Raw genomic sequence first — 22,210 nt, 5'->3', positions numbered from 1 at the left:
TCTCTCCCCCACAGGCCGCTTCCCAGAGGGGAAAGGAAAGGACTTTACCAGCAGCAGGGACTGGGCACAATCAAATGCCAATTGTGGAACTAATTAACAAATTCTGACTACTAAAAATAGGCCCCCAGCTTAGGTGAACCTGATCAAAGCGGAGGTTGCACATTTTTGCCCCAGTGCCAAGGGGGCAGGACTGACAGAAAAAGGGGGGGAAAAAAGAAGGAAACAGAGGTCTTTGTGTCTGTGTATCTACAAAGGCTTGACTGCCTCTGGATACAGCAGCAGGACTTTTCAGGCTGCAGCTGCCCCAGGCATAGGCAGAAGTGAGCTCTTTTGGGGGCTTATCTGGAGTTGTGCCTTCCCCAGGGAAGGGGTGAAGCCTCACCCAGGTGGAATCCCTCCATCAAGGAATTCAGACACCAGGGCTTGGTAATTTGAAGCCATTAAAACCAGCTACAACCTCTCCTCTGTCTCCACCAAGCCCCCAGCAGGGAGAGTCTGCCAAAGTTAAAGGTACCATATCATCTTATGCTGGTGGGACCCGCAGTCAAACAAGCGCCACATACTGGGCAGGATAAGAAAAACAGAGTCCAGAGACTTCACAGGAAAGTCTTTCAACCTGCTGGGTCTCACATCAGGGAAAACCGACGCAGGTGACTCTTTCCTCCTGATAGGAGGCCAGTTTGGTCTGGGAAAATCTGGCTGGGGTCTATAATATCTAAGTAGACCCTCCTAAGTGTGTGCGGGGGGGAAAGGCACCATATAAGTACGGCAAGAAACAAGAAAACAACTGAAAAATTCTCCTCTGTTAAACAAAACTTGAGCTAAAGGTCCAGATAAAGCTGAACGGAATGTCAAAGAACAGATAGACAACAAATTCATCCAGCAAGAAAACCCTAGATAAAAGAAGTGAAAGCAATCTCCAGAATAAACTAATTAAGGTAATTAAATGCCTAGATGCCAGCAAAAAGTAACAAATCACACTAGGAAAATTGAAGATATGGGCCGGTCAAAGGAACAAACCAACAATTCAGATGACATACAGGAGCTGAAACAATTAATGCAGAATGTATGAACAGACATGGAAAACCTCATCAAAAACCAAATCAGTGAATTGAGGGAGGATATAAAGAAGGCAAGGAAAGAACAAAAAGAAGAAACTGAAAATCTGAAAAAACAAATCACAGAACTTATGGGAATGAAAGACACAGTAGAAGAGATGAAAAAAGCAATGGAAACCTGCAATGGTAGATTTCAAGAGACAGAACACAGGATTTCAAAACTGGGGGACGGGACATCTGAAAGCCGACAAGAAACAGAAACTATAGGGAAAAAAATGGAAAAGTATGAGCAGGGATTCAGGGAATTGAAAGACAATATGAAGCGCATGAATATACGTGTTGTGGGTGTCCCAGAAGGAGAAGAGAAGGGAAAAAGAGGAGAAAAACTAATGGAGTAAATTATCACTGAAAATTTCCCAACTCTTACGAAAGACTTAAAATTACAGATCCAAGAAGTGCAGCGTACCCCAAAGAGAATAGATCCAAATAAACATACTTCAAGACATTTACTAATCAGAATGTCAGAGGTCAAAGAGAAAGAGAGGATCTTGAAAGCAGCAAGAGAAAAGCAATCCATCACATACAAGGGAAGCCCAATAAGATCTCTCAGCAGAAACCATGGAAGCGAGAAGACAGTGGGATAATATATTTAAATTATTAAAAGAGAAAAACTGCCAACCAAGAATTCTATATCCAGCAAAATTGTCCTTCAAAAATGAGGGAGAAATTAAAACATTTTCAGACAAAAAATCACTGAGAGAATTTGTGACCAAGAGACCAGCTCTGCAAGAAATACTAAAGGGAGCACTAGAGACAGAAGAGAGAGGTGTGGAGAAGAGTGTAGAAAGGAAGACTATGAGTAAAGGTAAAAAGAAGGAAAATTAGATATGACATATAAAATCCAGAAGGCAAAATAGTAGGAGAAAGTACTACCCATGCAGTAATAACACTGAATGTTAATGGATTAAACTCTCCAATCAAAAGACATAGTCTGGCAGAATGGATTAAAAAACAGGACCCATCTATATGCTGTCTCTACTCAAAGGACACGAGGCCAAGGACACAAACGGACATTTACACACCAATGTTTATAGCAGCATTATTAACAATTACCAAGAGATGGAAACAGCCAAAATGTCCATCAACAGACAGTTGGCTAAACAAACTGTGTCATTTACATAAGATGGAATATTATGCAGCTGTAAGACAGAATAAAGTTATGAAGTATGTAACAACATGAATGGACCTTAAGGACATTATGCTGAGTGTGATTAGCCAGAAACAAAAGGACAAATACTATATGGTCTCCCTGATATGAACTGACATTAGTGAATAAACTTGGAATATTTCCTTGGTAACAGAGACCATCAGGAGATGGAAATAGGGTAAGATATTGGGTAATTGGAGCTGAAGGGATACAGATTGTGCAACAGGACTGAATATAAAAACTCAGAAATGGACAGCACAATGTTACCTAACTGTAATACAATTATGTTAAAACACTGAATGAAACTGCGTATGAGAATGATAGAGGGAGGAGGGCTGGGGGCATAAATGAAATCACAAAGAAAGATAGACGATAAAGATTGAGATGGTGTAATCTAGGAATGCCTATAGTGTATAATGATAGTGACTAAATGTACAAATTTAAAAAATGTTTTTGCGTGAGGAAGAACAAAAGAATGTCATTACTGCAGTGTGCTGAAAATAGATGTACTTAATATTTAAAAATTTCAACTAATGTGTGAGAAAAAAAAAAAAGAAATACTAAAAGGAGTTCTTCCAGCTGAAAAAAAAAAAAAGACAAGAGAGCAAGGTCTGGAGAAGGGTACAGAATTGAAGAGTACCACTAAGGGTAATTTAAAGAATACAAAGAGAAAGAGGGAAAAGAATATATAGATCTGACAAAATTAAAAAGATAAGATTGTGGAATCAAGAAATGCCTTTTCAGTAATGACTTTGAATGTTAGTGGACTAATAAAATGCCAATAAAAAGATACAGATTGGCAGAATGGATTAAGAAACAATCCAGATATATGCTGCTTACAAGAGACTCATCTCAGACACAAGGATACAAATAGATTGAAAGTGAAAGGATGGAAAAAGATTTTCCACGCAAGTTGTAACCAAAAGAAAGCAGGAGTAGCTATACTAATATTGAACAAAGTAGACTTTAAATGTAAAGACATCACAGGAGACAAAGAAGGACACTATATACTAATTAAAGGGTCAATTCACCAAGAAGATATAACAATCATAAATATTTTTGTTCCCAGTCAAGGAGCTCCAAAGTACATGAGACATTGGCAAAACTGAAGGGAGCGATAGATGTTTCAACAATAATAATAGACTTCAATACACCACACTCCTCTGTAGATAGAACAACCAGACAGAAGATCAACAAGGAAATAGAGAAGTTAAATAACTTGATAAATGAATTAGACCTAACAGACATATATAGGTGCACACCCAAGCACAAGGATATACATTCTTCTCTAGTGCTCATGGAACATTATCCAGGATAAACCATATGCTACGGCACAAAACAGGTCTTTATAAATTTAAAAACACTGAAATTATTCAAAGCACTTTCTCTGCTCACAATGGGATAAAATTGAATCTCAATAACCACCAAAGAATGAGAACACTCACAAACATATGCAGATTAAATAACATGCTCTTAAACAACCAATGGGTCAAAGAAGAAATTGCTAGAGAAATCAGTAACTTCATAGAGATGCATGAAAATAAGAATGCAACTTATCTGAGAATACAACTTATCAGAATTTATGGGGTACAGTAAAGACTGTGCTGAGAGGGAAATTTATTGCACTAGACACCTATATTAAAAAACAAGAAAGAGCAAAAATTCAGGACTTAACAGCACACCAGGAGAAACTTGAGAAAGAACAGCAAACTAACCCCAAAGCAAACAGAAGAAGAGAAATAACAAAGATTAAAGCAGAGATAAATGAATGGGAGAACAAAAGAACAATAGAATCAATAAAAGCAAAAGTTGGTTCTTTCAGAAAATCAATAAAATTGATGGGCTACTAGGAAGACTGAAAAATCAGAAAAGAGAGAGGATGCAAATAAACAAAATCAGAAATGAGAAGGGGTGAGTTACCACAGACCCTGAAGAAATAAAAGAAATCATAAGAGGATACTGTGAACAACTATATGCCAACAAACTAGACAACTTAGATGAAATGGACAAATTCCTGGAGACACACAAACAAACTACACTGACTCAGGAAGAATAGAAGATCTCAACAAACCAATCACATGTAAAGAGATTCAATCAGTCATCAAAAATCTTACAAAGAAAAGCCCAGGGCCAGATGACTTCACAGGGGACTTTTATCAAACATTCCAAAAAGAACTAACACCAATCCTGCTCAAACTTTTCCAAAAAAAATGAGGAAAAAGGAACTCTACCTAACTCATTTTATGAAGCTGATATCATTTTAATACCAAAACCGGGTAAAAATGCTATAAGAAAGGAAAACTACAGGCCAATCTCCCAATGAACATAGATGTAAAAATTCTCAATAAAATATTAGCAAATCGAACCCAACAACACATTAAAAGAATTATACAGTGGTTAGAATGCTCACTTTCCATGCTGGAGACCCAGGTTAGATTCCTGGACTATGCATCCCCCAAAAAATAAAAAAAAAGAATTATACATAGGATGGTGCGAGGGTGGCTCAATGGCAGAATTCTCGCCTGCCATGCCAGAGACCTGGGTTTGGTTCCCAGTGCCTGCCCATGCAAAAACAAACAAACAAACAAACAAAAAAACAAACGTATACACCATGAGCAAGTGGGATTTATACCAGGAATGTAAAGACGGTTCAACACAAGAGAACCAATTAATGTAATACAGCACATTAACAAATTGAAAGGGAAAAAAATCACATGATCATCTCGATTGATGCTGAAAAAGCATTTGACAAAATTCAGCATCCCCAACATTACAAAAGATAGAAATCAAAGGGAACTACCTCAATGTGATAAAGGGAATATATGAAAAACTGATAGCCAGTATTGTACTCAATGGAGAGAGACTGAAAGCTTTCCCCCTAAGTCAGGAACAAGACAAGGATGCCCACTGTCACCACTGTTATTCAACATTGTGCTAGAAGTTCTAGCTAGAGCAATCAGGCAGGACAAAGAAATAAAAGGCATCCAAATTGGAAGGGAAGGAGCAAAACTCATTATTTAAAGATGATATGATACTATACTGGGAAGATCTTAGAAATCTACAGCAAAGTTACTTGAGCTAATAAACACATTCAGCAAGGTGGTAGGATATGAAATTAATGTGCAAAAATCAGTAACATTTCTATACACAAGCAATGACCTAGCTGAGGAGTCAGTTTAGGAAAAAATTCCTTTCAAAATAGCAACGAAAAGAATCAGGTACTTAGGAATGAACTTAACTAGGGACATGAAGGATTTGTACACAGAAAACTACATAATATTGCTAAAAGAAATTGAAGGAGATCTATTCAGTCTCCTTCAATGTGGAAAGACATTCCCTGCTCATGGATAGGAAGACTAAATATAGTTAAGATGTCAGTTCTCCCCAAATTGATGTACAGATTCAACCAATCAAAATTCCAACAACCTACTTTGAAGATTTGGAAAAGCTAATTACCAAATTCATCTGGAAGGGAAAGAGACCCCAAATAGCTAAAAGCATCCTAAAAAAGAAGAATGAAGTGGAAGGATGAACACTCCCTGTCTTTTAAAACCTATTATAAAGCCACAGTGGTCATAACAGCATATGGTACTGGCATAAAGATAGAAGCATTGATCAATGGAATCAAATCAAGAGTGTAGAAATAGAACACCAAATCTATGGTCAACTGATTTTTGACAAGGCCCCCAAATCCTCTAAACTGGAACAAAATAGTCTTTTTAATAAATAATTGGGCATGGAAGAACTCGATATCAATAGCCAAGAGAATGAAAAAGGACCTGTATCTTACACGCTACAAGAAAATTAACTCAAAGTGGATCAAGCACGTAAATACAAGAACTAGCACCATAAGGCTTCTAGAAGAAAATGTAAGGAAACATCTTCAAGACCTAGTAATAGGAGGTAGCTTCCTAAATTTTACATGCAAAGCACAAGCAACAAAAGAAAAAATAGATAAACAGGAACTCCTCAAAACCAAATGCTCCTGCACTTCAAAAGACTGTTAAAAAGTTGAAGAGGCAGCCAACGCAATAGGATAAAATGTTTGGAAATCACATATTGGACAACGGTTTGATTTCCTGTATATACAAAGAAATCATACAACTCAACAACAGAAGAACAAACAACCCAATTATAAAATGGGCTAAAGATACAAATTGACATTTTTCTCAAGAGCAAATACAGATGGCTCAAAAGCACATGATGAGATGTTTATTTTCATTGGCTATAAGGGAAATGCAGATCAATACTACAATGAGATACCACCTCACACCTGTAAGAATGGCTGCTATTAAACAAACAGGAAACTATAAATGTTTAAGAAGATGTGGAGAAACTGGGGCACTTATACCCTGCTAGTGGGAATGTATAATGGTACAGCCACTGTGGAAGATTGGCTGTTCCTTGGAAAACTAAATATTGAGTTGTCCTATGACCCAGCAATAGCACAACTTGGTATATACACCGAAGAGCTGAAAGAATGACACAAACACATTCGCACACTGATGTTCATAGCAGCATTATTCATAATCGCCAAAAGATGGAAACAAACCCAATGCCCATCAACAGAAGAGTGGACCAACAAAATGTGGTATAGACATGCGATGGAATATTATGCAGCAGTAATACAAAATGATGTCCTGAAGCACATGATAAGATGGATAAGCCTTGAGGACATAATGCTGAGTGAAATTAGCCCAATGCAAAAGGATAGATACTGTATGATTCCACTTTTATGACCAGCATAAAGCTATATCAGAGGCTTATAATACAGAATATAGGGCACTTAGAGATACATAGAAGCTAGAGATGGGTGAACCGTTAGCTAATGAGGTTGAATTCCAATGTAAGGGAATAGATAAGAGTGAAGGTGGTTCTCTAGTGGGTCTATAAGTAGTAATATATTGAAGATGAACAAGATTGAAAGGGGTTATATAGACCTATATGTCCCACTGATTAACGCTAGAAATATGAATTAGTTCTCGCAAGAATTACTTCAAAGATATGATTCTTGTACAGAGAGTGTTTAAGTCCAGGGAACAGGGGGAAAATTGCTATTGCATGCTATGAGTTATGTTCAAAAGGAAACCATCAGGGCAGGCCACGGTGGCTCAGCAGACAAGAATGCTTATCTGCCATGCCAGAGGACCTGGGTTCGATTCCCGGTGCCTGCCCATGTAAAAAAAAAAAGAAAAAAGAAGGAAACCATCAGCACTACCACAGCAACAGCAGAGGTAAATAACAGGAAAAGCGACAAGAGTTAAGAGGTAGTTTAGATTTTCTATTTTGTGAGGGTGTGTTTATTGGTTTACTTTCTCTTGGGAACAATGAAATTATCTAAAATTGAGAACGTTGATGGACTGTGGACTTTGGGCCTTCTACATGATGCTCGATGAATGCAGGTGGCTGAAGGATGCACTGACGGAAGAGTAGATTGGTGAACAATGGTGTATACTTATGAATGAAGGTTGTGCTGCTATAAAAAGGAACAAAGTCATGAGGCATGCAACGATGTGAATGAACATGTGAGACATTTGGTGAGACAAAATAAGCCAGAAATAAAAGAATAACAATGGTATGGTCACCTTTAGAAAATGCTTATAAGAAAACAGGGGCCTAGATTGTAAGCTTTTAGAGCAGACACATTAAGTCCGGAGTGGTGATTATTATTTCTGGATTTTGAAAGGCTGTTATATATATATAACCCGATATTTAGAGATTAGAATGAAGCCAAACAGGTTGCGGCTAAAGTAATTCAGGACATAGGGGTAAGGAAGACAGTGTCTATATTTTAGAACTACATATAGTCTTTGAGACCAATGCAAAAAAAGTTTATTTGGTCTGGAACTGAAATTTTCCGTAGTGCATAATCTAGTTCAACCTATCTGTAGAGCTCATTTGAACAACTGAAACACAGGGAGCACAGAATAAGAAAGAGGTCCTTTAATCCTGTGTAGATTATTGTAGTGCCTGGATACATCCTAGAATATATTAAGCAGGTAATCAAAAAGTATTGGCAAAGGCCCCTGAGGGATGAGAGAAAGAATATGGAACTATTGAACCTTACCATCAGGGAATCCCCTGATACTGTGTCAAACTTTAGGGACACCCAAATCAATAGGCTTACTCTTGTGAAGCTTATGTAGGTAGCGGAGAAGCTTAGACTACCTATAGGCATGCCTAAGAGTTACTTCTGGAGGACCTCCCTTGTTGCTCAACTCTGCAAGTGAAATCATTGCCATCCCTCCTCTGTGGGACATGACGTCTAGGGGTGAGTCTCCCTGGTGACGTGGGAGATGACTCCCAGGGATGAATCCAGACCTGGCACTGTGGGCTCAACAATTCCATCCTGAACAAAAGGGGGAAAAGAAGTGTAATTAATAAAAGTACCAGTGGCAGAGTTCAAATAGAGCCAAGAGGCTACTCTTGAGGTTGTTCTTATGCAAGCTTCAGGTAGACCTTGCTACCTATCATAACCTGCCAACCCCCAACCGGGACCATTCCAGCCAATCATAAAGAACACCTAGGGCAATATATAAGATCCCACAAGGGTTCCAGGCACTAGAGTAATTTTCCAGAAACCTATGACCTCCAGATGGGTCTCTGATCCTGAGTGGGTAAGTCCTGAAACCTAGCTAGGCCTCTCCAGAGCATCAGATAGTCCCATTTCCCTACTCCATATTAATGACAGACCTTTCAAATACGAAAAATTTAGAATTGCCATAGCCCAAAAATAACCCTAAAGAAAGGGATGGAAAGATCAAAGGTGTTGGTGGAGCTATACAGAGAAGATAGGATTTAACAAATGAATATGAATGCTGAATCATTAAATTGATATCTCTTTTAGTCTCCAGTGTTTTAGAACAGCTAGAAGTAAAAACCTGCAACTGTGGAATTGTAACCCATGTTCAAGTCTGAAATATGTTCTATAACTAATTGTGGTGCTGTGCTTTGAAATTTATAGCTTTTTTGTATGTATGTTATTTTTCACAAAAAAGGAGAAAAAGTCGATTGTGGTGATAAAAAAAAATATTTAAGCCTCTAACCTCCTATAGTTTGGAGCAGCTAGAAGGAAAAATCTGAGAGGATCGTATGGTGTAGCCCATGACAAACTCTGGGATCTGTCCTGTAACCACTTGTTGAAGAGTGCTTTGAAAACTATTGCTTTTTTATTTCTTTGCTTTGTATATATGTTGTACTATACAATAGAAAAAGTTAAAAATAAAAAAAATTAGTGCATAGGGGAAAAAAATCTATTTAACTGTATAGCGCAAAGAGTGAACCCTAATGTAAACTGTGGACTTTCATTAATAATAGAATAATATTGGTTCATTAATTGTAACAAATATGCCACACTAATGCAAAATGTTAATAATAGGAAAGACTGTGTATGTGGGGGGGTGAAGTATTTGCAGAGTCATACTTTTTGTATGATTTTTCTGTAAATCTGCACTCTAGAAAGAAATTGATCTTAGGAAATATTGGCTTTATAAAAATTTACTTTTCAAGCCCTGGATATTTTGATTGACTTATTTTATAAGTCAGTCTGTATCAGTAAGTAATTTTGCAGCTATAAAATCTAGTGCATTAATAGAAATATTATGTCCTTATTAAGAGGTTATTGTCTCTTTACTCTACATGGATTAGAATGTATCTGAAAAAGTTGTCCTTTTAGCTCCTCACTTTAAATGGAACAAAGTAGGTGGGACAACTAAAGGAGGTCAGCATGGCCAGAGGGCATCAAAGGAATGGTTGAGGGAACTGGAGATGGCCAACCTGGGAGAAGAAACTTGGAGGAAACGTAATGGGAGGCTGTAAATATTTGAAAGAATATTGTGGGGAGGAATGATTGAAAAGTAAAATTTATTAGGAGCTAAATTTTATTTAGATCAGCATAGGGAAGAACTTTCTATTAGCATTGTTCTTTGGCGAAATTGGCCTCTTGTAAACAGTGGCAGAAACTGGGAAACATCTGATGAGAGTTTTAGACTCAGTTCCTTTATTAGAAGGAAAATCAGGTAATGTGAGTGCTAACGTCTTTTGATCTATTTGACTGAATTGACAAAAAGATAAACATCTTACATACAGAAAGTGAGAATAGATTAAAATCAGATCACAAAAAATTGCCTGTCATTTTCACTTTTATGTTGTTACCAACTTCTGAAGCTTTTAATATTTGTGGCTTACTTTACTGAGTTGTGCTGTAGACTTCTGTTTCTTGCTGTCTTAATAGCAGGAGATTAAATTGGGGCCTAGAAAAATACATTGAGTATATGCTATCATCTGAGTGCTCAAGGAAAGACAAATAAACACCTAATGAATAGCTCCTAATGGTTAAGATTTCCACTGCCTGGATTTGAATCCTGTCTTACCTGCAAAGTGGCTTTGATAATAATACCTAGCAATAGGCTTGTTTTGAGCTTGTAACATGGATTTCATTATGATTACATCTATATACTTCTTGAGGGTACAAAACAGTTATTCAATAAAGCATTGATGAATGAATGAGGGAATGAATGAATAAATGAAATTACAAAAATAGTTTACCTAATCCTGGATAAAATTATGTGAGCTTATTGAATGTACAGAAAGCAATTTATAATTTTGCTACTGAGCTGTAGTCCATTTTATCCTTTGTCCCAGTCTGACCCATTTTGCATAATTTAACCATTTGCTTTCTGAGAAATATGATTCATAAATTAGGATTAATTCTGTGGAGACTTGTTTTGGAAAATGATTTCTTTTCATGAAAGGGTTATGTCTGTTGAATATAATGGCTTGAATAATTTATATGCTAGGCTTCCAGAACATAAAATTTATAGCCAGAATATTTTTGGAAAGAGAAAGTTGGTTGAAACTGCTAAGTTTTTTTTTTGTTTGTTTGTTTTTTTAAAACTTTTTTTTATTAAAAAAAGAATTAACAAAACAATTAGAAATCATTCCAATCTACATGTACAATCAGTAATTCTTAATAACATCACATAGTTGCATATTCATCATTTCTTAGTACATTTGCATCGATTTAGAAAAAGAAATAAAAAGACAACAGAATAAGAATTAAAACAATAATAGAAAGAAAAAAAAACAAAAAAAACAAAAACAAAAAACCTATACCTCACATGCAGCTTCATTCAGTGTTTTAACATAATTGCATTACAATTGGGTAGTATTGTGCTGTCCATTTCTGAGTTTTTATATCCAGTCCCGTTGTACAGTCTGTATCCCTTCAGCTCCAATTATCCCTTCTCTCTTTTTTTTTTTTTTTAATTAACGGAAAAAAAGAAATTAACCCAACATTTAGAGATCATACCATTCTACATATGCAATCATTAATTCTTAACATCATCACATAGATGCATGGTCATCATTTCTTAGTACGTTTGCATTGGTTTAGAAGAACTAGCAACATAACCGAAAAAGATATAGAATGTTAATATAGAGAAAAAAATAAAAGTAATAATAGTAAAATCAAAACAAAACAAAACAAAACAAAAACCTATAGCTCAGATGCAGCTTCATTCAGTGTTTTAACATGATTACTTTACAATTAGGTATTATTGTGCTGTCCATTTTTGAGTTTTTGTATCTAGTCCTGTTGCACAGTCTGTATCCCTTCAGCTTCAATTACCCATTGTCTTACCCTGTTTCTAACTCCTGCTGAACTCTGTTACCAATGATAAATTTCAAGTTTATTCTCGAATGTCCGTTCACATCAGTTGGACCATACAGTATTTGTCCTTTAGTTTTTGGCTGGATTCACTCAGCATAATATTCTCTAGGTCCATCCATGTTATTACATGGTTCATAAGTTTATCTTCTCTTAAAGCTGCATAATATTCCATCGTATGTATATACCACAGTTTGTTTAGCCACTCCTCTGTTGATGGAGATTTTGGCTGTTTCCATCTCTTTGCAATTGTAAATAACGCTGCTATAAACATTGGTGTGCAAATGTCCGTTTGTGTCTTTGCCCTTAAGTCCTTTGAGTAGATACCTAGCAATGGTATTGCTGGGTCGTATGGCAATTCTATATTCAGCTTTTTGAGGAACCGCCAAACTGCCTTCCACAGTGGTTGCACCCTTTGACATTCCCACCAACAGTGGATAAGTGTGCCTCTTTCTCCGCATCCTCTCCAGCACTTGCCATTTTCCGTTTTGTTGATAATGGCCATTCTGGTGGGTGTGAGATGATATCTCATTGTGGTTTTGATTTGCATTTCTCTAATGGCCAGGGACATTGAGCATCTCTTCATGTGCCTCTTGGCCATCCGTATTTCCTCTTCTGAGAGGTGTCTGTTCAAGTCTTTTTCCGATTTTGTAATTGGGTTGGCTGTCTTTTTGTTGTTGAGATGAACAATCTCTTTATAAATTCTGGATACTAGACCTTTATCTGATATATCATTTCCAAATATTGTCTCCCATTGTGAAGGCTGTCTTTCTACTTTCTTGATGAAGTTCTTTGATGCACAAAAGTGTTTAATTTTGAGGAGTTCCCATTTATTTATTTCCTTCTTCAGTGCTCTTGCTTTAGGTTTGAGGTCCATAAAACCGCCTCCAGTTGTAAGATCCATAAGATATCTCCCAACATTTTCCTCTGTTTTATGGTCTTAGACCTAATGTTTAGATCTTTGATCCATTTTGAGTTAACTTTTGTATAGGGTGTGAGAGATGGGTCTTCTTTCATTCTTTTGCATATGGATATCCAGTTCTCTAGGCACCATTTATTGAAGAGACTGCTCTGTCCCAGGTGAGTTGGCTTGACTGCCTTATCAAAGATCAAATGTCCATAGATGAGAGGGTCTATATCTGAGCACTCTATTCGATTCCATTGGTCGATATATCTATCTTTATGCCAATACCATGCTGTTTTGACCACTGTGGCTTCATAATATGCCTTAAAGTCAGGCAGCACGAGACCTCCAGCTTCGTTTTTTTTCCTCAAGATGTTTTTAGCAATTCGGGGCACCCTGCCCTTCCAGATAAATTTGCTTATTGGTTTTTCTATTTCTGAAAAATAAGTTGTTGGGATTTTGATTGGTATTGCATTGAATCTGTAAATCAATTTAGGTAGGATTGACATCTTAACTATATTTAGTCTTCCATCCATGAACACGGTATGCCCTTCCATCTATTTAGGTCTTCTGTGATTTCTTTTAGCAGTTTTTTGTAGTTTTCTTTATATAGGTTTTTTGTCTCTTTAGTTAAATTTATTCCTAGGTATTTTATTCTTTTAGTTGCAATTGTAAATGGGATTCGTTTCTTGATTTCCCCCTCAGCTTGTTCATTACTAGTGTATAGAAATGCTACAGATTTTTGAATGTTGATCTTGTAACCTGCTACTTTGCTGTACTCATTTATTAGCTCTAGTAGTTTTGTTGTGGATTTTTCCGGGTTTTCGACGTGTAGTATCATATCGTCTGCAAACAGTGATAGTTTTACTTCTTCCTTTCCAATTTTGATGCCTTGTATTTCTTTTTCTTGTCTAATTGCTCTGGCTAGAACCTCCAACACAATGTTGAATAATAGTGGTGATAGTGGACATCCTTGTCTTGTTCCTGATCTTAGGGGGAAAGTTTTCAATTTTTCCCCATTGAGGATGATATTAGCTGTGGGTTTTTCATATATTCCCTCTATCATTTTAAGGAAGTTCCCTTGTATTCCTATCTTTTGAAGTGTTTTCAACAGGAAAGGATGTTGAATCTTGTCGAATGCCTTCTCTGCATCAATTGAGATGATCATGTGATTTTTCTGCTTTGATTTGTTGATATGGTGTATTACATTAATTGATTTTCTTATGTTGAACCATCCTTGCATACCTGGGATGAATCCTACTTGGTCATGATGTATAATTCTTTTAATGTGTTGTTGGATACGATTTGCTAGAATTTTATTGAGGATTTTTGCATCTGTATTCATTAGAGAGATTGGTCTGTAGTTTTCTTTTTTGTAATATCTTTGCCTGGTTTTGGTATGAGGGTGATGTTGGCTTCATAGAATGAATTAGGTAGTTTTCCCTCCACTTCGATTTTTTTGAAGAGTTTGAAGAGAATTGGTACTAATTCTTTCTGGAACGTTTGGTAGAATTCACATGTGAAGCCTTCTGGTCCTGGATTTTTCTTTTTAGGAAGCTTTTGAATGACTAATTCAATTTCTTTACTTGTGATTGGTTTGTTGAGGTCATCTATGTCTTCTTGAGTCAAAGTTGGTTGTTCATGTCTTTCCAGGAACCCGTCCATTTCCTCTAAATTGTTGTATTTATTAGCGTAAAGTTGTTCATAGTATCCTGTTATTACCTCCTTTATTTCTGTGAGGTCAGTAGTTATGTCTCCTCTTCCATTTCTGATCTTATTTATTTGCATCCTCTCTCTTCTTCTTTTTGTCAATCTTGATAAGGGCCCATCAATCTTATTGATTTTCTCATAGAACCAACTTCTGGTCTTATTGATTTTCTCTACTGTTTTCATATTTTCAATTTCATTTATTTCTGCTCTGATCTTTGTTATTTCTTTCCTTTTGCTTGCTTTGGGATTAGTTTGCTGTTCTTTCTCCAGTTCTTCCAATTGAACAGTTAATTCCTGCATTTTTGCCTTTTCTTCTTTTCTGATATAGGCATTTAGGGCAATAAATTTCCCTCTTAGCATTGCCTTTGCTGCATCCCATAAGTTTTGATATGTTGTGTTTTCATTTTCATTCTCCTCGAGGTATTTACTAATTTCTCTTGCAATTTCTTCCTTGACCCACTCGTTGTTTAAGAGTGTGTTGTTGAGCCTCCAGGTATTTGTGAATTTTCTGGCATTCTGCCTATTATTAATTTCCAACTTCATTCCTTTATGATCCGAGAAAGTGTTGTGTATGATTTCAATCTTTTTAAATTTGTTAAGACTTGCTTTGTGACCCAGCATATGGTCTATCTTTGAGAATGATCCATGAGCACTTGAGAAAAAGGTGTATCCTGCTGTTGTGGGATGTAATGTCCTATAAATGTCTGTTAAGTCTAGCTCATTTATAGTAATATTCAGATTCTCTATTTCTTTATTGATCCTCTGTCTAGATGTTCTGTCCATTGATGAGAGTGGGGAATTGAAGTCTCCAACTATTATGGTATTTGTGTCTATTTCCCTTTTCAGTGTTTGCAGTGTATTCCTCACGTATTTTGGGGCATTCTGGTTCGGTGCGTAAATATTTATGATTGTTATGTCTTCTTGTTTAATTGTTCCTTTTATTAGTATATAGTGTCCTTCTTTGTCTCTTTTAACTGTTTTACATTTGAAGTCTAACTTGTTGGATATTAGTATAGCCACTCCTGCTATTTTCTGGTTGTTATTTGCATGAAATATCTTTTCCCAACCTTTCACTTTCAACCTATGTTTATCTTTGGGTCTAAGATGTGTTTCCTGTAGACAGCATATAGAAGGATCCTGTTTTTTAATCCATTCTGCCAATCTATGTCTTTTGATTGGGGAATTCAGTCCATTAACATTTAGTGTTATTACTGTTTGGATAATATTTTCCTCTGCCATTTTGCCTTTTGTATTATATATATATCATATCTGACTTTCCTTCTTTCTACACTCTTCTCCATACCTCTCTCTTCTGTCTTTTTGGTTCTGACTCTAGTGCTCCCTTTAGTATTTCTTGCAGAGCTGGTCTCTTGGTCACAAATTCTCTCAGTGACTTTTTGTCTGAGAATGTTTTAATTTCTCCCTCATTTTTGAAGGACAATTTTGCTGGATATAGGAGTCTTGGTTGGCAGTTTTTCTCTTTTAGTAATTTAAATATATCATCCCACTGTCTTCTAGCCTCCATGGTTTCTGCTGAGAAATCTACACATAGTCTTATTGGGTTTCCCTTGTATGTGATGGATTGTTTTTCTCTTGCTGCTTTCAAGATCCTCTCTTTCTCTTTGACCTCTGACATTCTAACTAGTAAGTGTCTTGGAGAATGCCTATTTGGGTCTAATCTCTTTGGGGTGCGCTGCACTTCTTGGATCTGTAATTTTAGGTCTTTCATAAGAGTTGGGAAATTTTCAGTGAAAATTTCTTCCATTAGTTTTTCTCCTCCTTTTCCCTTCTCTTCTCCTTCTGGGACACCCACAACACGTATATTTGTGCGGTTCATATTGTCCTTGAGTTCCCTGATACCCTGTTCAAATTTTTCCATTCTTTTCCCGATAGTTTCTGTTTCTTTTTGGAATTCAGATGTTCCATCCTCCAAATCACTAATTCTATCTTCTGTCTCTTTGAATCTATCATTGTAGGTATCCATTGTTTTTTCTATCTTTTCTACTTTGTCCTTCACTTCCATAAGTTCTGTGATTTGCTTTTTCAGTTTTTCTATTTCTTCTTTATGTTCAGCCCATGTCTTCTTCATGTCCTCCCTCAATTTATCGATTTCATTTTTGAAGAGGTTTTCCATTTCTGTTCGTATATTTAGCATTAGTTGTCTCAGCTCCTGTATCTCATTTGAACTATTGGTTTGTTCCTTTGACTGGGCCATATTTTCAATTATTTGAGCGTGATCCGTTATCTTCTGTTGGCGTCTGCGCATTTAGACAGATTTCCCTGGGTATTGGATCCAAAAGTTTGGAAGATTTTTCTGTGAAATCTCTGGGTTCTGTTTTTCTTATCCTGCCCAGTAGGTTGCGCTCGTGGCACACGTTTGTCTGCGGGTCCCACCAGTAAAAGGTGCTGTGGGACCTTAAACTTTGGAAAACTCTCGCCGTCCTGGGGGTTTGCCAGCCAAAGCGGCTTGAGCTGGCCCGGGGTCCGAATGCAGGGAGGGTTGCTGGTCGCTGCAGCCAGGGAAAGAGCCCGTCCGAATTTCCTAGTCGGCCCTGGGCAACAAGCGTGGCGGGAGGGCGCCAGCGGCAGCGGCCCGCCCGAGAGAGTGCACGTTCCCCGGGAGTCACGGGTTTGGAAGGGGCCTCCCCCACCCGTCACCGTTCTCCGCGGCCTGGGGGTTTCCGATCCAATTCTCTCAGTTGGTCCGGGGGCTGCGCGTGGTGTGGGCGCCAGCCGCCTTGGTTTCAGGGGACCGCCTCTCCAATTCTCCCAGCCGGCCCGGGAAGGGGGAAGGGAGTAACTCCGGCCGCTTGCCACCCCGCCCGGTAAGGCCCGCGCGCCTCGGCGATCTCACCCGAGCTGCTTCTCTCAGCCAGCCAGCCGTTCCAGGATGGGGTATGCTGTCTTTTTTATCTCTGTTGTGGCTTTGGGCGCTTTCTGTATCGTTTCTACTTCCCTAGTAGGTGTCCTGGAGAAGAAACTAAGATCCGCGCGTCTTACTAAGCCGCTATCTTCCAGGAAGTCTCAAACTGCTAAGTTTTTAAAGGAAGACAGAAGGTAATTATGATTATATCTTTGCTCAGATATTGAATTCTTTCTTTCCATAATTTTTAGAAAACGAAGATTTAGAAAACACCAACATCTTTCCAGTGGCTTCTGTTTCTGATCCATCACCCCATTCCTCACCCTACAGGTATGGAAAGCAACTGCTCTAGATAAAAAGCTTCCAATAAATAAAAAGTCTTCTGGAATAAGGAATTGATGAAAGAAATGGAGAGTGATTTTTAAGGGGGAAGTCAAATTGAAGTGAAGAATGTGGATGGTTTTGTCATTAATTAATTAACCCTGAAGTATGTTTATGAGCAAACTCAGGTCTATTTCAGATTATAAATTTTTCTTTTACTCTTAGAGAATAAAACAGTAACAAATAGTTTAATGTAGTGTACTCATTTAACTTCTCTTGAAGACCACATTCAAGTATTAAAACACTTCAAGTAGGGTGGGCCACGGTGGCTCAGCAGGTAAGAATGCTTGCTTGCCAAGCCCGAGGACCCGGGTTCGGTTTCCGGTGCCTGCCCATGGAAAAAAAAAAACACTTCAAGTAAATCCCAGGTGGACTTGCAAGAGGGTGTGTGTTTATATTTTACACAAAAAATGCACATACATGTGTGCATGTATATGTGTGTATGTATACATATGTACACAAACACCTTTGGAGGCATTTTTTTATTAAGTGATTTTCAAGTTAAAAATTGGTGGCCTTCAGGTTGTCATTCTTAATTTGCCTTTCTTTCCATTTGTATCTACCCACCATCATTGTATCAGAGGGAGTAGCAGAGTTATGCTGAGCCCTAGAATGAACAGAAAGCCTGAAAACATTAATGTCTTAATTAATGAAAAGCTGTCTTTTTAAGAATCCTAACTTGTGGTATTATGCAGTATTGTCCAGTAGAATCTGTGGCTCCATATCTTACACCTGTCCTCAAAATTGATGGCTGGGACAGAGGGTGTCAAGGAATTTTAAAAATCTGTTACTTTGTGAGTCCTATTTAGGAGTTCAGAAAATTGCCTCAATTCATGGTTTTAAGTGTGTCTGACTCTAAAGCTTATTCTCATAACTAGCAATAATTAGTTCTATGCTTAGATCTACTTGGTTACTATCTATGACAATCCTTTTAGAAGACATTCTCCTAAAGGCTTTGGTTACTTGAGACAATTTGTGTTCTCATCAAATCCCCCCCCCCCCAGGAGTACTCCTTTATCTTCCTGCCGCCATCCCTTTTCTGCACGTGTTGATTTAAAGGATCCCAAGGGAATGGGCTTAGGCACAGAATTGTTTTTCCTCTTAAGAGTAAATAATTTTTTGAGTGAGGAGCAAGTACATTCCTAGACAAAAAGAGATTTCATTTTTGAAGTTTTGTTTCTAAAATCTAGAGTGTGAAAGAAAAATTCGGCAAACTTGACATCTGAAACTTAGTGCTATGTGTATATTGGAAATGGCAATGGTTCAACGCTTGTCTTTTCTAGTGAAGCTGGCCAGCCTCACAGACTCTCCCCTCCCTTTGGGGTGGACTCAGTGCTCCAGAAACCACAAACCAGAAAGCTTAAAGTGGGAATTTTCCTTTATGTGTCTTATCTTGAGCATCAAGTGATGGCGGTTTACCATTCTCAAGATAAATTTATGTGGTTGTTGCATGTCCTGTTTAAGACTTTTTTTTTTAATGAGCAGAACCATATTTATGCAAAATAGCATGCTGAAGGCAATGAAGAGGCTAAATTTTAGAAGTCATATAGACAATAAGGTCGAGCAAATGATTAAGATTAAACTGTTTTATTTTTACCGGACGGATGTTATATAAGTGGTAGTCTGACCCAAAACTACTCTTTTGTTCCCAAACAAAAATTAATGTATTAATTTATTCATTTGACAAATATTTATTGGGTATCAACTAATTGTTCATTTAACAGATATTTATTGAGAGCCTGCTTTGCCCCTGGCATTGTTCTAGGTACTGAAGATACTGCAAATGAACAAAATAGTCCGGGACCCTGCTCTTATGGTGCTTATGTTCTAGTAAGGGAGGGAGACAGAACACAAGTCTACATCATATTTCCTAGAATCTAAGTTACCATCAACTATAAGATGTACCACTTCTTACATACCACTAAGAAAGGAAATAAAAGCTCAAAATAAAGAGTCTAATAGGAGATACCAAATGGAGCTGGGGTACCAAAAGCCTACACCTTCAGTGAAAAGATAAAATCAGAACAAATATCCCTACCCACAGAAAAGAACAGCAAAGAAACTTGAATGGCTCAACCTTAGCATTGAGTAAGAGACGGAAAAACAGCTCCCCTGAGAATATGAACAAGTAGGTAGTCACCAGCTTGTTGTCTAAATTCACTCTACCACCATGGTTTATAAAAACCCCTTAATCAGAATTTAATTTAAAATCATCTCAGGTTGGTAGTACTCCTGAGACCTTGCAGAAGTAAATGTAAATCTCTGTAAAACAAAATTTTTAAGACACCTCATATTTCTGTTGTATTAAAATCTTTTAAAAAAAATGTGTCTTGGAATCAACAAAATGTGGTATAATATGTCGGGCAGATAAGTGCAGTATAGAAAAATGAAGCACAGTAAGGGAGTAGCAGAGGGGTGAGCCATTGTTTATAGCTGTCTGAGAAGGTGATGGCTGAGCAGAACTCTGAAGGAACTAAGCCCTAAGGTAACAATGAGAACAGAGTTCTAGGCAGAGGGTACAGCAAGCATAAACAGCCTCACCTAGGAGAGTGCTTGAGGTGTTTGAGGCCTACCAAAGATTGAAGGGCCCATTATGGTTGAGTGAACTGGGCAAGGAGAGGATTCTAGATGAGGTCAGGGCACAAAGGACCTCTTAGAATTCAGTTTTGGTTCTAGATGCCATGCTTACAGAGGGAGTAAGACCCATGCCCTGCCATCATCAAGCTCACTTTCTAGTCAAGAAGGCAGGTAATAAATAGTGTCAAAAAACAAAAATTGGCTGTAATTTCTAATTTTAGACAACAAAATAGGCCCACAGCCTAGACCAATTTACAGCTTACATTGGGTTATACAAGCAAATCCACAGCTCTTGTTTTTATAGTAACCAGCTCTTGTTTGTTCTGAGATAGATCGGAGTAACTGAATATTCTAAATGATTGCTCTGTTTTATTTGAAGAAGAGGTAATTTATAAACTAGCAGCAATCTTTCTTGTTTATGTTAAAAAAAAAAAAAGGAAAGAGAATGAAATGGAAAGAAATGGAAGGAAGGGATGAAAAAAAGAAGAAAAGAAGGAGGAAGGAAACTAATGAATACCGAACTCCCTCTACTATTTCCCCTCCTTGGTTTGTAGTCCCATGTTTCCCAGTCATTGACTTAGTTTAGCTGAGGAAATGATGTCCTAAAACAGTGGTTCTCAAACATTTACATGCCAAAAAATTATTGAGGCTCTGCAATTTTTGTTTATGTGGGTTATATTTATCAATATTTATCATATTAGAAATTAGAAATTAAATCTCAGAAGAAATATTTTTCATTAAAAAATAGCAGTGAACCTATTGCACGTTAGTATAATTAAGTTTTTAATTAAAAAATAGCTATTTTCTGAAGGAAAAATAATTAAGTGAGAAGAGACATTGAAAATCTCTTTCCTGGCATAATAAAGGAGCAGTATTTTCATATCTGCTTCTGCATTCAGTCTGTTGTGATATCACATATTATGTAGTCTCTAGAAAACTCCACTGTATACTCTTGAGAAAAAGAGAATGAAAAAAAGGCAGATAGTATCTTAGTCTTGACTTCACAGACTTCCTTGAAAAGGCCTCAAAGATCCCAAGTCCCTGGCCATACTTTGATAACTGCCACTCTGAAGAATCCAGGCCTTTTATTGGCAGCAGTTTTCCAAAAGGCCTGGGGTGTTGTATGACAGCCTTATCACTTAACTAATTTTCTGTTCACTCTGAAGCCAGGGGAAACATAAATCATTCCCTTGCCTCATTAAAATCAATTATTCAAATAGTTTTGTTTCAAGTCTTTGGGAGAGTTGAATATGCTTAAAAAAGGAAAGAAAGCTAGGGAAAAGAAATATAATTATCAATGGCAGAGAGAGTTCAAATAGAGTCGAGAGACTACTCTGGAGGTTGCTCTTATGCAAGGGTTCCAGGCACTAGAGTAATTTTCCAGAAACCTACAACCTCCAGATGGGTCCCTGGTCCAGATAAATCCTGAAACCTACTCCAGCCTCTCCAGAACATCATATAGTTCCATCTTCCTACCCCATATTAGTGACCCTTCCAATATAAAAAATTTAGAATTGCCATAGCCCAAACAACCCCAAAGAAAGGTGTGGAAAGATCAAAGGTGATGGTGAAATTATGCATAGAAGATAGGACTTAACAAATGAATATGAATGCTGAATCATTAAATTGTTATCTCTTAGTCTCCAGTATTTTAGAACAGCTAGAAGTAAAAACCTAACATTGTGAAATTGTAACCCATGTCAAAGTCTGAAATATGTTCTACAACTAATTGTGGTGCTGAGCGTTGAAATTTATAGCTTTTTGGTATATACATTATTGTTCACAAAAAAAGAAGGAAAAGAAAGTCGATTGTGATGATAAAGTACTTAAGCCCTCCAGACTC

At 37.3% G+C, this 22,210-nt stretch overlaps 1 protein-coding gene across 2 annotated transcripts in view; it reads left to right on the top strand.

The window, feature by feature from the left end:
• TMED8 (transmembrane p24 trafficking protein family member 8) overlaps window positions 1-22,210 on the top strand; it is a 53,341-nt gene that overhangs the window by 10,598 nt on the left and 20,533 nt on the right. For both annotated transcript variants that reach the window (XM_077123190.1, XM_077123191.1), the window contains one exon: window positions 17,661-17,739. In XM_077123190.1, the coding sequence (XP_076979305.1) occupies window positions 17,661-17,739 (79 nt within the window). The remainder of the gene's footprint in view (window positions 1-17,660; window positions 17,740-22,210) is intronic.

The sequence above is a fragment of the Tamandua tetradactyla genome, chromosome 12, assembly GCF_023851605.1.
Source record: "Tamandua tetradactyla isolate mTamTet1 chromosome 12, mTamTet1.pri, whole genome shotgun sequence".
NCBI lineage: Eukaryota > Metazoa > Chordata > Mammalia > Pilosa > Myrmecophagidae > Tamandua > Tamandua tetradactyla.
Note: the sequence above shows the minus strand (reverse complement) of the source record. Positions and strands in the feature narration are given on the sequence as shown.